Raw genomic sequence first — 13771 nt, 5'->3', positions numbered from 1 at the left:
TGTAAAGTTTACTAAATACTACATCGAGGGCGTATTTGTTGTCACATTTTAAATCAAGCAAAAGTCTCGTTTTCCTTCTGCAAATTCTTACTCTATGCCGAAATTCTAAATCCCAATTGGTTATTCGTACATTGTACTTCTTTCTAATTCAGTTCGTGCATTTAATCATAGGTCTCTTATTTAACACCCACAGCCGTAATTGCGTTGGTATTAAGTAACTTTTAATTTTCTATTTCCAGCTTATAATTACAGAACTGTTATTTCAAATAACTATTTTTTATTGTTCATAATTGGTTTAGTACGGAACGATGTTCAGATGCGTTTTTGTTTAGCTTAATCAAAATGCTTTCTAATGGTGCTAGACGCTGGTAATATTTTTGAACTGTGCGGTTTGACCTGTGGCCACATTCTCTATGATTTTATTCTAAGAGGAGTTATTCATATAAGATTTTAAAATAACCGAATTAAAATAATAAATGTTTTCCTGTACAACGCGTGTCAAATTGGCGCCAACCTCATTCCGAATTGTCCGCACCATTCTGTCAAATTCCTCACATTGTACACACGGCTTTATTTTGATGAAAAATGCGTTGTATTCACGGCGCATCCCGTCATATAAGCAATTTATTGCCTCCATTATGGTGGCGAATGGCGATTGACGCGATAATAGCTCAATTTTCTCCGCTGTAGAATAAACTTGTAGGAAATAAATAATGTTGTTATTCTGTTCGCGTGTTCGACTGTTGTACGCAGTTGTATGTACAGATGCATGCGACGAACGCCGAATGTTTGTGCTGTTATTGTGGCCGGTGTTAGGTACAAGCTGAAGCGAGAGCGGGAGCGGATACTGTAGGGATTTTGGCTGACTGAAATAGTTGCCGTAATCTTCTCTTGTAAGGAAATTCCAGTAATATTTAAAACAAATTACGTTTGTTTAAACAGATTTTTGTGATGTTCAATGACAATGTCAAAAACGAACTTAAATGAAATGCGAAAATACTGTAAAGTGTTACTTTTGCAAAGATGACTCATTATATAAGACTCATTATATCATTTATGTAAGATAGAAAACAGATAGTTTTCTGACTTAGTATGTATATTTTGATGACCCATTTCTAGCTACGAAATTGGGTGCACAATTATCTACGAGCTACAAACGTAGCAGCCGAATGCTACACCGCAGCGTAGCAGCTTATCGCACACACATAGTAGCAACCGCGACTAAAACCGTACAGATAACACGAATAAATCAATATAAATACAACCTCCAACAGCTTATAACTTGCGCCACACACCATTCTCAAGGCTCCGCGTTACCTTGTTCGACACACTACTCGCCACTGCCAACCGTGAAGGTTTAGGTTACCATCGCTTCTTAACTGCCAGTCGTTTCTCCGTCCCTGGGTATCGATTTTGCATCTAGACATCATAGTTTCTTATAACAGGAAGATTATTCAAAAATAAACACTACCGTATTGTTATTTCAAGACTATAATCGAATATTTATTTAAAAATTAAAATTAATAGTCTGAAAATAAATGAAACCTAGTCACGCGCGTCTAATTTTTTTTCAGTTTAATTTACAGTGCTATTGTCAAAAATCTATCCTATTTCTACGATTGACTGAACTCAACAATGTCAAGAATATTTTGCAAGATTGTATAAAAAAGTTACAACTATGAGTTAATTTGAATGTTTAGCGTTTGTTGCGCGCGCGCAGTTCATTGTCACGGTCGAGAAGTCTGTCCATTTACTACGAATTATTATTGTAATATATAAATATATTTAAATATGATATATTGTATCTAAAAATATACATAGTTTTTTTATGCAATCACAACTTCAAACGCAGAATGTTCGTGTTAAAAACCTTTTTAAAGTAACTTTACATAACAAAAAAAAGCTACTAGTTGTTTTACACTGCGAACGTCGAACAACAATATCCGATGACTTAACAGTCTCTAGTTAGTTATTCACGGTTTAAATACAAAAACTATTAGGGAAATCGGAATCGCGGAGCGCGTCAAATGCTGCCAGTATGTTTTTATCAGGCGTTAGCACGAACCTCTAGCGATGTCATGGTATTAAGTAGGTAAATTATTCGCTCATCAGTATTAGATAGTTCCTTATTTCCTTACCGATTATCATCAGTTTTTGTAGAACTTAGATTCAGAACGAATCTTCCTGCAGAATTTTTGACATCCGTCAACTTTTAAACTATTGCGGTTCATATACAGTGTCCGCATTTGCCTGTTTATTTAAAAAAATATATCAAATCATAAGTACTTAAGTATATTAAAGTTTTCCTCGTATTTTTTAAGCTGTTATCATAATTGAAATCCGAGACACAATGTAATAAAATAATTATTGTTATTTTTACGCGGGAATCGTGCCGCTTCATTTGACAAGTCGGCGCCATTTTAGGTGTCATTGTCACGGTCGGCCAAATTTTCCTAGGTTTGTTTATATTATTAGTTACCGCGCTTACTGCCCGTGACAAAGCAATTCACAGATACATTTACAGAATGTCAGACAATGATAATTAGATTAAGGAAATGCTTTTGTTGTGACCAATACACATAAATGTTTTATATTTAATGTAGTAGCCTGAGCAGTCGTTTCTAGAAAATACAGTCTCATGCTATTAAACCATGAAACTGACCACGATACCCATACTTAAATTAGAGCATTCATTTTATCATTTCTACCGAGTAGAACTGAAACTCGCCCTTAAATTCAGGACTTGACTGATCTCGTGAAGGAAAATCTAGATTTTCACGGAAAATACTTTAGTGAGTAAAGCGTACCCATATAAGCTAGTGTTGTATGTATTTCTACTTAACACGCAATACCTTAAACGACTACTTGGTAAAATTCCACCTAAAAATTGCGAGCAATATATTTAACGCCATCCTACTACGGCAGTTCTGAAAATTCCTGTCTTCATACACAATCAGCCATCAGTAATTACAAAAAAAAAAAACATAAATTACTTGACTTTATGAACAATTGTTCATACAAACAGTAAGTACCTAGTCCTCTTAATAAGCATGCATCACACGCTTGTACTAAATCACAAATTATTACCGCGTTAATAAAATTACCGTCACTCGTCGCAGGCACTAATTTACTTTATCCCTTGGTAGTCATTGTCATGGCTGCGTGCGCGCAAAGTCACCGCAACGATGTTATTCTCATGTGCGACGTGATTCGATGCTGAGGCAAGGCTTGCTATCAATCATTTGTTAAATATAGCCTTAAACATTTTCCTTCTGCTTTGATGTATATGATTTAGTAGCCAACAGGAAATATTTATATGACGTAGATAACTACTATGTAGATAGGTACTTAGCCAGAAGGCAAAGCCTAGAAAAGATTCGAATCTCAAACATATTTTTCTCTAAATTAAAACGTCTGGATCTAGAGTTGCAAGGATCTGTTGGATAAACTAAATATAACTGTCCAATATGAAAAAATCTTAGAAGTAGTGTTTAGAACTGTTAGACCATACAAAGTTAGCTCATAGAATATTCGAGCGCCACAAGATCTTTCTAGTAACTTTATCACCAAATCACGTGCTTACCATACATTTATAGCGCACAAGAAAGTTAGATCTCTACTAAAAATATAATTCAAGTTCATATTTACACAGGTCGAACAGCTTTCAAACCATAAACAATCCGGTTCTATTATCTAAAACGCTCAAAACCATGTAAACTCATTCTCGGAGCCTATTTGCATATCACGTTTCTGCCTTACATATATTTCTCAAGGAAGAAGGAACATAGACCGTAAATATATACTAGTTTAAGGAAGTTTTTACTGTCCCATTGTTTTTTTTATGTTCCCACGAAATAATGATGCTCAGTGTTGCCAGTAGCTGGCCAGTGTTATCAGTTCATAAAATGATAAGAGCGAGCCCAATTGTGTCCATAACCATTAGTCACGTTTGTATTGAGATTGGAGCACTCGACATTTGTGTCAAGTTCGTACTAAAAGTATTGTAAATAATGTTCTGGAGTAATGTATTGTTGAATGAGCGTAAAGATAATAAACAGCTTACTACATTTGTGCTACTGGAACATGGTTTAAATTCGATCACATTGTGAAAGGAGTTTTTACTTTTTTCCAGTTTTTAGGTATTTTATTCAACACTTAGTTTTCTTTGGATAGGGAGGAATTTATGTAGTAGCTCTACCTAATATTCAAACGCGAATTCAAATGATGATTTTAATAGACACCTCTTGTAATGAGATTACAATCGCATTTAAGATACATAGCCAATCCTATTGTTATTTAACGAAACATTTTAAACAATTATTATTTAAAATCGTGTCAGAATAAGGTTCCTGATCAACGTTTTTGATAACCGCAATGTATTTAATACATCAAAAAATAAACATTTACTACAAAAAATCTACTACTTACCTATTTCAAATTGCTTTCAGGATATACATACAAAGTTACTTACTGATCAATTTTTTCATAAAAAATATGCAAAAAATATGTATTTGATTTATTTTTTGCGATTATTTAAGTGTCTATACTTATAGTAAAGCTCATTCAAATAATGATTTAATTCTCACAAGCTGTCAAAATCGTTAGCTTAATTCTTTATATATCAAAATCAGTAATCGGTTTTATTGTACCTTAATTTGAAGACGTGACAGAAAAAATCGTTCTTGTTACTAATCGAATGCTATTCTAATAAAAATAGATACTTATCTAAAGATCTACATGTAATAAATGTCTTAATAGCTTCAAAACAATAGAAAAAAACCTAATTAAGTACTTCGCCTGTATTGGTATGACACGAATTTTAAAATATGCGGGGTCACGCATAATGATTTTTTGCAATTATTTACATCAAAAACACTTCCTAAATAATAATATTAATCACTCAATAAATAACAATGACCTATAATTAAGTGGTAGATATACTGTAATTATAACTTAAGTATACTAAAACAGGTTTGTACATCTTGAACTAGCTCGAGCCAGTGGTTTCACCCGCGTAACAATCCGTAGAAACTACTTACTTAACGCTCTCCAATAAAAATAGCGTACAGCCTCCCTCGATAAATAGGATAATCTTATTTTTTTTTCAAATAGGTACAGTAGTTCCTGTGATTAGCACGCTCAAACAAGCAAACAGACACTTCAGCTTTATAATATTATAGCTGTTTGTTTGTGTTTACGTTTTAACTCAAAATATTCTCATTGCTGTATTAGATACAATGTTCTTACTTTTTGTTACACAGTAACCTCATCATCAATTTAAAAACAAAGGTGCATTTTAATATAAAACCTACCATACAATGTTTACCTACTATAAACTACTTACGTAGAATTATCATGAATAACCTTATGCAGATAAGTTATGACTCAGTGTTACCTGAATTGGATCTAATTTATTCATAATGGAATATCTCGTTCAGATTTTCCAATATATTTCTTTGAAAAACCCACCTTTCACTGGTGATGGAAATTTTGAACAAGTTTTGCAAGCATTTCTTATAACCCTACTGCTAGTGACTCATTAGGGTATTTCTTGCAACTAATGGATATTTTAAGCTGTTACAGATAGATAAACAAAATAGAAAAAGAGGTATACATTTTAGGTCAAGTCCCAAAAAATAATATCTTAATAGTTATTCATACAGGGCGTAATTGATACAAATGTTTTAGTTAATTAAACATACCATCCTTATCTATACATAATATAACTTAATCGCATTCACACCGAACATTTCAGTACACCGGAGCATAATACTTTACTAAGAAAAATAATTTCACCAAACGTACCTGGTCGTGTTCTCGAGCCCATAATACTTGTCTAACAGAATCTATTACCGGAAACTTTGACCTGAGAGCTAACGATCATAATCAGTACCCATATAAGGAACAAACGTAATGAATGAGCAATTGGATCCCGCCATTATGCCCAGGATGGAATACATTAGTTAACTGTCAATGTTTCCGTGTCCCCCATCCTTAGGTGTAAGGCTTAGGTGGGAAATTACAATGTCTTCATTTATGAGAAGCTGTGGTGAACTAAAAAAAACTATACAGTAGTATGGTTTTAAGGTAGAGGTATAAGTAGGTACTAGAAAACGTTAAAACAACTCTCGCAAAAAATAGAAGGATATTATATCTGTATCATCTGCATACTTAATCTGAAAAAAAATATCAAATGACGTTTTGAGGCGTTTTGAAAAGAATCAGCGTTTTCACACCATCGGATTTTCCGAGCGACATCACCCGTTTTGTAGAGACGTGTTACGCGTATTTATATGCTTCGTTTTTCTAATCGTGGAGAAACTGAGCGAAAATCCGCCAGTGTGAAAGCGCTATCATAGTAGGTATCTTATTAAGCTTTATCATTGTACAAAACTAAGGTCCAATCTACACGAACCATTCCATTTTACTCTATATTCAAGATAAACCAACATGGCAGTTTAAACATGGTTATATGTACTCTCATATATTCCATAAAGTTATTCAGCTGCTGATGCAAACGCCTGTATGGGGAGGCGAATGCCCTGTAATTACAACCCGTTTATCCTGCTTATGATATTCTGTTTTATCTCTCAGATGCGTTTTATTGCAGACTCCATAAAGTAAGGGGAATTATAAAACTTGCTAATAATACCTACCATGGTTTGACACACAGATATAAACTTTAGTAAGTCTAGAAAGATCTCTGATAAACTTGGGATAGCTAGAATAAGTGTTGGTTGGAAACTTGGCAGAGTTACTTTCTTAGTTGTTATTCACATATACTATGTAGGGCTTATTATCATGAAATTTTGTCTAGAAGTTTAGAATGATATGTAGAAACATAATTTGATCTGACGGATATTCATTCAAATATACGTAAAGTGCAGAAACCCATTTCAAAACTAACCGTATCGCCATTACTTTAATTTGTATATAAATTAGAAATATACAAATATATAATACTAATTAGAAATAGTAGGTACCTAAAGTAAGACAAAGTAACGAGTTAATAATCTAAGATCATCTTTAAGTTTAACATACCACGTCATTATGTATCTGTAGTAAAATAACTCGTAAAACATTGTCATATTTTTATAGCAACCTTTAGTATAAAAACTTTAATTTACTGGCAGTGTATATTACAGTGTTATCTGGCTATGTAAGACAGCGTATGTTTTCTTTTGCTAGCCTACTGAGAGTTATCTAACTAAGGCACACATTGCAACTGAATTTTTATTGTCTCTGATAACGTTTTTATAAACGAGTCATGGGGGAACTGGATTGTAGGTTGTTGTTATAAAGAAGTTTTTAATATTATAGTATATTGCCAAATTGATTGGCATTAATATACCTATTGCTAAAAAATAATAGTTAAAACTGTAGTATTCAAAATACTTAATAATGACTTAAAATTATAACTAACGAATAATAATATCGAACCGACAAAAGCATATCGAATCCGATTCGATATATCGATCGATAGACTGCGTAGGCCACCTGTCAATCGTCTGCGAACTTTAAAGTACCTTGCAGTGAAGACCTTGTTAATGTTGCTTGCCTTTATACAAATTTTATTAGTTATGATATAGCAATGCTGAATAGCTGAGGAGAAACGCACCTACTGGCGGTACCTTCAAACACAGTCGAAAAATTCACATGAATGATCTTAGCATATCACTCTTTTACGATACCTATATTGGAAGAGAGACGTCGACTCATTTTAGAGTACCTACGTGCACATTATAAACCTTTAGTCGGCTAATTGTTGTTTTGACTCATAAATCTGTATGACGATGGTATAGACCGACTAAAAACTTTAATTGAATCACGATTATTGAAAAAAAAAACTGAGACTGTTCAGTCTGCGTAGGCTTAACGAGACATCGATTCATTTTAATTTTCATCAAAAACCTCAAGTTACACAAAATGAGCACATAAATCCGACTAACCCAATTTGACATACAACTCTAAAACCAACATATGCATCAGATAAGTGCTATGATGATCTGGGTGAACTTACCAGCCTCGATTCTTACCAGTTGACATTCACTGCGTCTGTGCATGGAGAAAGCTGGGGTCACCAACCTGATATGAAGAAGAACGTAGGTCATAGTGCATGCTATTTTGGCAGTGGACTTTGACCAAATTGGACTTTGTACTCTTTCATGTACTATCGTGGGGATGAATTAAACTTTTGGTGAGCCAAAAGTATACCTTTCACAATTTTATATAATCCCACTTTGGTATCGGTGCTTGATCTAATAGAATGCTTGAGTTAGGTCAGTAAATAGTTTGGTTCGCCACAAATTCTTGTAATTTGATGTAACTTTTAATGTTTTTGTTAGGCAATCCCATACAACCATTTTTGGTCGCAGATATGATAAAGATGTAACAAGTCGCAACAGTTTCGTAACAGGTACGACACAACGTGACTGTGTATGGATTAGCTTTTATGTGTTGTAACGGTTCAGTAAAAATGTGACGGAAACTAGATTCAGTAACTTTGTGTGGTCGCTGTGTCGATACTTTACAGCTTAATTGGTAACCACACTTTTTATAAACTTTGCGTTTGGTTTGTAACCAGTGTGCAATGTTGACACAATTGTGTTGTAACGGGGTAGTAACATGGTGTAGTCGATGTTCCAGAACACTTTGACACTAACTTGCATATATAAAAACATTACGAGAGCCAGTTATTCTCAAACTGTCTATGTTTTCTGCCGTTATCAACCATTTAATGAAATTTAAAATGAGTAAAGAACCAAAAACCTTACGTAAATTCCGATGGACTTCAACTTTTTACAGAAGAATTAAAGAAATAAGTACGCCCCAAAATATTGTAATCGTACGAGTACATGTAGGTTTTTTTTATTATAATAATATTTTTTTCATGATGTTGCATTGTTGGTAGGGCAAATTGACGGATACCCATTTTATTGAACTCAAAACTTATTCTTTTCTAGGCCATTTACAGGAAAACAGTACGGAATTTCGTACCGAGGAGCTTATTGGTATAGTCCCTAGTGCCAAAGTTTCAACTTTCGAGCTCCAAATCGCTGTTTTTTCTTTTTCTCGGCCAAAACAAGACGTCTTCGTCTTTAACCCAAGTACTCGGTACAAGCGATATTAATTCTGATGAGCCTTCTTTGGTTAGAACAATGCAAAAAGGCATCTTGATAAAAACTTTGGAAAACACTGTAACCAAATGTTAAGAGAAACCATCTTAAAAATCTAGTAATTTTGTAACAAGTTACCGTAACATGTCGACACGTGTCGACACATTATCGTAACTTTGTGACTAGTTGCGACGAGCATATTTTTCATAACAAACATCAAAATGTTTTTCATAGTTCATTATTTAGCAATTTTATGAGTAAATCTTGCTAAAATAATTTGTATTAGGATTAAAATATTTGATATTGTATTTAAAGGAAGCTTTTGAGCACTTGATGTGCATCATTTTATATTTTTATTTTATTTTAACAAAAGTTTTTCTTTCGCCAGAATTATTAAAACATGATATTACGGTGGCGCGTTGGAAATATCAACATATTCAAAGAAATTACACAGTAAACTTTTTTTCCCAATAAGATTTGAGCATTATTAACCATATTAATTAATGAAAACTAAAACTTTGTTTACTTCATTATCATTATCATACTTCAACCATCATTTTGGGATTTTGTATTATTTCGTCGTGTCACTCACGCACGAGCCAACGAAATTGATCGAACGAATGAATGATTGAATGATTAGTGCGAACTCTGGTTAAAATATGGTAACAATGTTACGACACGGCGACGTAAATTAGAAACCAAATGTTACTTGTTTATTGTGTCGAGATCTTCCCCATTTTTAGTTGCAGCGACGGCGCTAACACGGAACGTCGACGAGATTATGTTTCGAGATAGATCAGTGTCGACACTAAGTGTCGAAACGGTTACGTTATGTTCGCAAAAATGGTTATATGGGATATTTGGTGTTTTTACATTTTGTTTATTTACGCAGCAAAAATATTGCGTTCCCGCTAGGATATGTTTTGGGGCCGTAATCAAAACCCGTGGACGTACGCTCAATTCTGACACCTTCTATTTGTCCTTGATTATTGTATTTCCAGAAGTTACGATTTCCTTTGCAACGTAAATAACTAATACCTACAACAAAACTAAAAAAGATATGGGTCATTCCCACTAAAACCTGCGCAAAAAATTGTTGTTCAAAAACTGGTTAGTAATAAGCTACTCGAAATTTCGATGCGAAAACAATTCCATTCACGAATTACCCATTTTTGATACCTAAGTTATTATTATAAGAGCTATGAATAAGCTAAAAGATATAATTTGTATTGTTATTCCGTAGTGTTTTTGTTTCCGCGATTATGACGTCAGACGTAAACGTAAGTATCTGCATTAATTCACAAACATCGGTTCACGTTGAATAAAAAGTGCGGTGCACTCGCCGCTCGTACCTGTCATCCCGAGCGAGATCTCGTCGCATTCAAGTGTATGTAGCCACTCCGAAAGGTAGTCTCACACGCACCACTTACGAAACGCAAGTCCGCAACAGCCCTCAGCGCGCGTCTTCGGAATTTTTCAATTACAAATCAAATTACACTTTCACAGTGTTTTATTTAATTCACATTTCGAAATAGTGCGGTCGGTGAAGTTATAACAACGAGGACTCAACTCGAAAGTGCTTATTTCAAAGAAAAGTTATTTCAGCCGGCAAAATGAAAACGGATTACGCGATGGATGAGATGCAGAAGAGTAAGTGCTATTTTATACTTAGATAATTCATGCCATATAACTTACTTTTTTTTTTACGAGCAAAAATTGCAATCGTTATTGAACCGTAATTGTAGGTGAGGATGCGTGCGCGCATATAATCTGATTTTAAATAATTTGTTTATGTAAGACTGAAAATACTACAGCTCAAATCGGTAAATAAATGTTATTTCATATGTAAACAAATAGTACGTGAAATCAGTTACATATCGTGTATTTATTTTAGTATTTCATTATATAGTCACAAATGCATCGTATGCGTCATTTAACTTTATCGAATGCAATAAAAATATAACCATTATGTAAACAAATAAATTTATTAAATACAATTTAAAATAATTGAATATGAATTGATTGTACAAAGCTAATAAATTTTATTTCGATTAAATTATACAAAAAAATAATATAATTATTATTTGTTATGATCCTGTTTGTTGAAATAGAATCATTTAAAAGACTATTTTAAACTCAACTAGTAAACGTAAAAAGTCCTGAAGAACTCCTAAAAAAATATACCTATGATTTTTTCTGTACCTATATGCGCCACATATCTTTCTCCTCCTATTTATTATTACATACATATAAGATCATTATAATTATTGTGATGAAGACCCAGTGACATAATTTACAAGTTAAATACATGCAGAATTAATAACCCACATGGTTCCAACCAGAACTGTATATATATCTATGTATATACAAAAAACTTAATTTCCATTATTATCACGACGCATACATAATAAGCCCGCATGTCAATATTATTATCTCGTTATAGATGACCCATCTTTTTTTAATCAAACAAGTGTTCAAAACCGGCTTTTGATATCAAATCTAATCTTTGCATCTTCAAAAATAATAATGATTTCCTTAAAATAGTTATAATTAATAATTTTAAAATAGATTTTTATTACTCATCTAGAAACCTGTAAATTAACGTTTTGATATTTAGGGTTTACATAAAGTAGATATAAAGACTGATTTAAATTGTAGAAAATATATTCCGATTATCTTCGTCTTTGTTTGTTAGTAAAGGTGTCAATAAAAATATTAAGTTATAATATTATTTTGCGTTGAAATTTGACGAATACAACCTTACGCAGTTCGAGCGTAGCGTAGGTCATCAACGGCATCCATTTAATATATCGTTGTCTTAGAGCAGAAACCTCAAAAAACCGGCCAAGTGCGAGTCGGATTCGCGCACGAAGGGTCCCTAAAAATGCACTATTCCCCCTATTTCTTTTATTGCGCTTCTGGGAGGGAAACATCTCAAAGCAGATCCCGATTTTTCCTGCTGAAAAGAGATTTTTTTTACCCTTACGAGGTTTTCACTCGGTGTCGATGATATGCAACTTCGCTGCAAATAATTTTCTATTCTTAATAATCTTAGTTCCAAAATTAAACCCTGATATCATGTACCTATTTATGGATATTGTTATTCAGTGAAAAACAGCTAAATGTCACCTTTAAAATATTTTATCTAATAATTAATAATTTCTTCTGCCATGACCCCGTCGTAGTAAATTATGATACTAACATATTGTTTGAATGCTAATCATTGAATTAACATTTGAACTACATATATATTTTTATATAATAGGTATATAGTGCAACACGAGGAATATAATAGGTATATAATCTTAAGCTTTATAGATATTATTAACTTGTAAGTTAATAATATAATGGGTAGGTATTTTATTAATTAATCTTTGAAATAAATTAAATGTGTCTGGAGTAGATAGAAGATGCTTTGTAAAGGAGAGCGGAGAAAAGACCCACTTCAAAATAACCAAGGTCTCAGTTAAGTATCTCAAAATTTTCACGTTCAATTTACAAAGTAAACATTGGTTTAAGGAAAAAAGGAACGTTTAAAGTTATACTCTTCGTTCCTTTCTACAATAATTTATTCCAGAAGAAACCACAACGATAAATAAAATAGTTTTTACGACGATCGATGTTAAAATCATCGAAAAATCGTCTTTGTTAGAATGTCTTTAAGTAATCGTAGATATTTGTTATTTGTACAGCTGTTGCTTTTTATTACTTTTGAATAATATAGGTAGGCTGTGCTGACTCGGAACTTAATATACTGACAATTTTATTTACCTAGCTTCATTTCATGTTCATTTGATAGCTGGTTATAAAAACCTGTGATTATAAATTCATGTAACGTAAACGTTTAAGACGCATTGAAGTTATTTTCCCCTGCTTAAAATTACCTATGTTTTTATCACGAACGCATTGAAGTTTTTTTTCTATGAAATGTTTTTAAAGTGTTAGAGCACAGAAGAGGGTAATTCCTTTTTCCTTAATTAAACAAGTCTAAGCCTTGCTCCCTCATTTAAATCCCATTATCGATGCAACGAATGTTTCGTTTAAAAGCAAGCAAATGGCATTTGTTTCGCGAAATTAGAAGCCGCGACGGAATTTCCTACACATTAGCAACGGCGTCTGTCAGTTAACCGCAGAATTATATCGAAACTGATATCGATATAGTGTAATATATCGATAATCGATGTTATATCTCGATAAAGTTCACATTTACCTGTTACTATTAGCATGAAATTCTAGAGTCACATTTATAACGTTCTTGTCGTTTTCCCGCGGTTTCATACACGTCCCGTAGGACTGCTTGTACCGGAATAAAATATGTAAAGTAACATAGTACTCGGGAATAGTGTAGCTTTACAACAGTGACAAAATTTTCAAACCCGATCAGTAGTGTGGCAGCCTTTAAGGTGCCAACGAAAAAATGTTTCCTCTTTATTACTAGTATAGATTATTTGTATATTAACTTTTAGTATGAAATTCTCTGAATATGGTTTGAATGACCTATACTGAAACGTGCTTTGGGAATCGAACCTTCGACAATCGACTATTTGTGAACGAAACATTCCTATTTTAAAGTGTACAACAATCGCAGGTGTGTCCATAAAGAATTTGCCTCTCTATCATGCACTAGTTAAATGTGCACTGCAAAATAAACTAAA

General features: G+C 33.2%; 1 protein-coding gene across 3 annotated transcripts in view; it reads left to right on the top strand.

Moving 5' to 3' along the window:
- Positions 1-13771, top strand: part of LOC110379159 (aquaporin AQPAe.a) — a 78036-nt gene that overhangs the window by 20782 nt on the left and 43483 nt on the right. Inside the window, exon 1 of one of the 3 annotated variants that reach the window (XM_021338687.3) lies at positions 10455-10766. The exons of the other annotated variants lie outside the window; for them this stretch is intronic. Within the exon in view, the coding sequence (XP_021194362.2) occupies positions 10730-10766 (37 nt within the window). The 5' untranslated portion in view covers positions 10455-10729. Of the gene's footprint in view, positions 1-10454; positions 10767-13771 lie in introns of those variants that run through there. 3 annotated transcript variants of the gene reach the window in all.

Source organism: Helicoverpa armigera, chromosome 5 (genome assembly GCF_030705265.1).
Source record: "Helicoverpa armigera isolate CAAS_96S chromosome 5, ASM3070526v1, whole genome shotgun sequence".
Taxonomy (NCBI): domain Eukaryota; kingdom Metazoa; phylum Arthropoda; class Insecta; order Lepidoptera; family Noctuidae; genus Helicoverpa; species Helicoverpa armigera.
The sequence above is the reverse complement of the archived record's forward strand: the minus strand, read 5'-3'. Positions and strand labels throughout refer to the sequence as shown.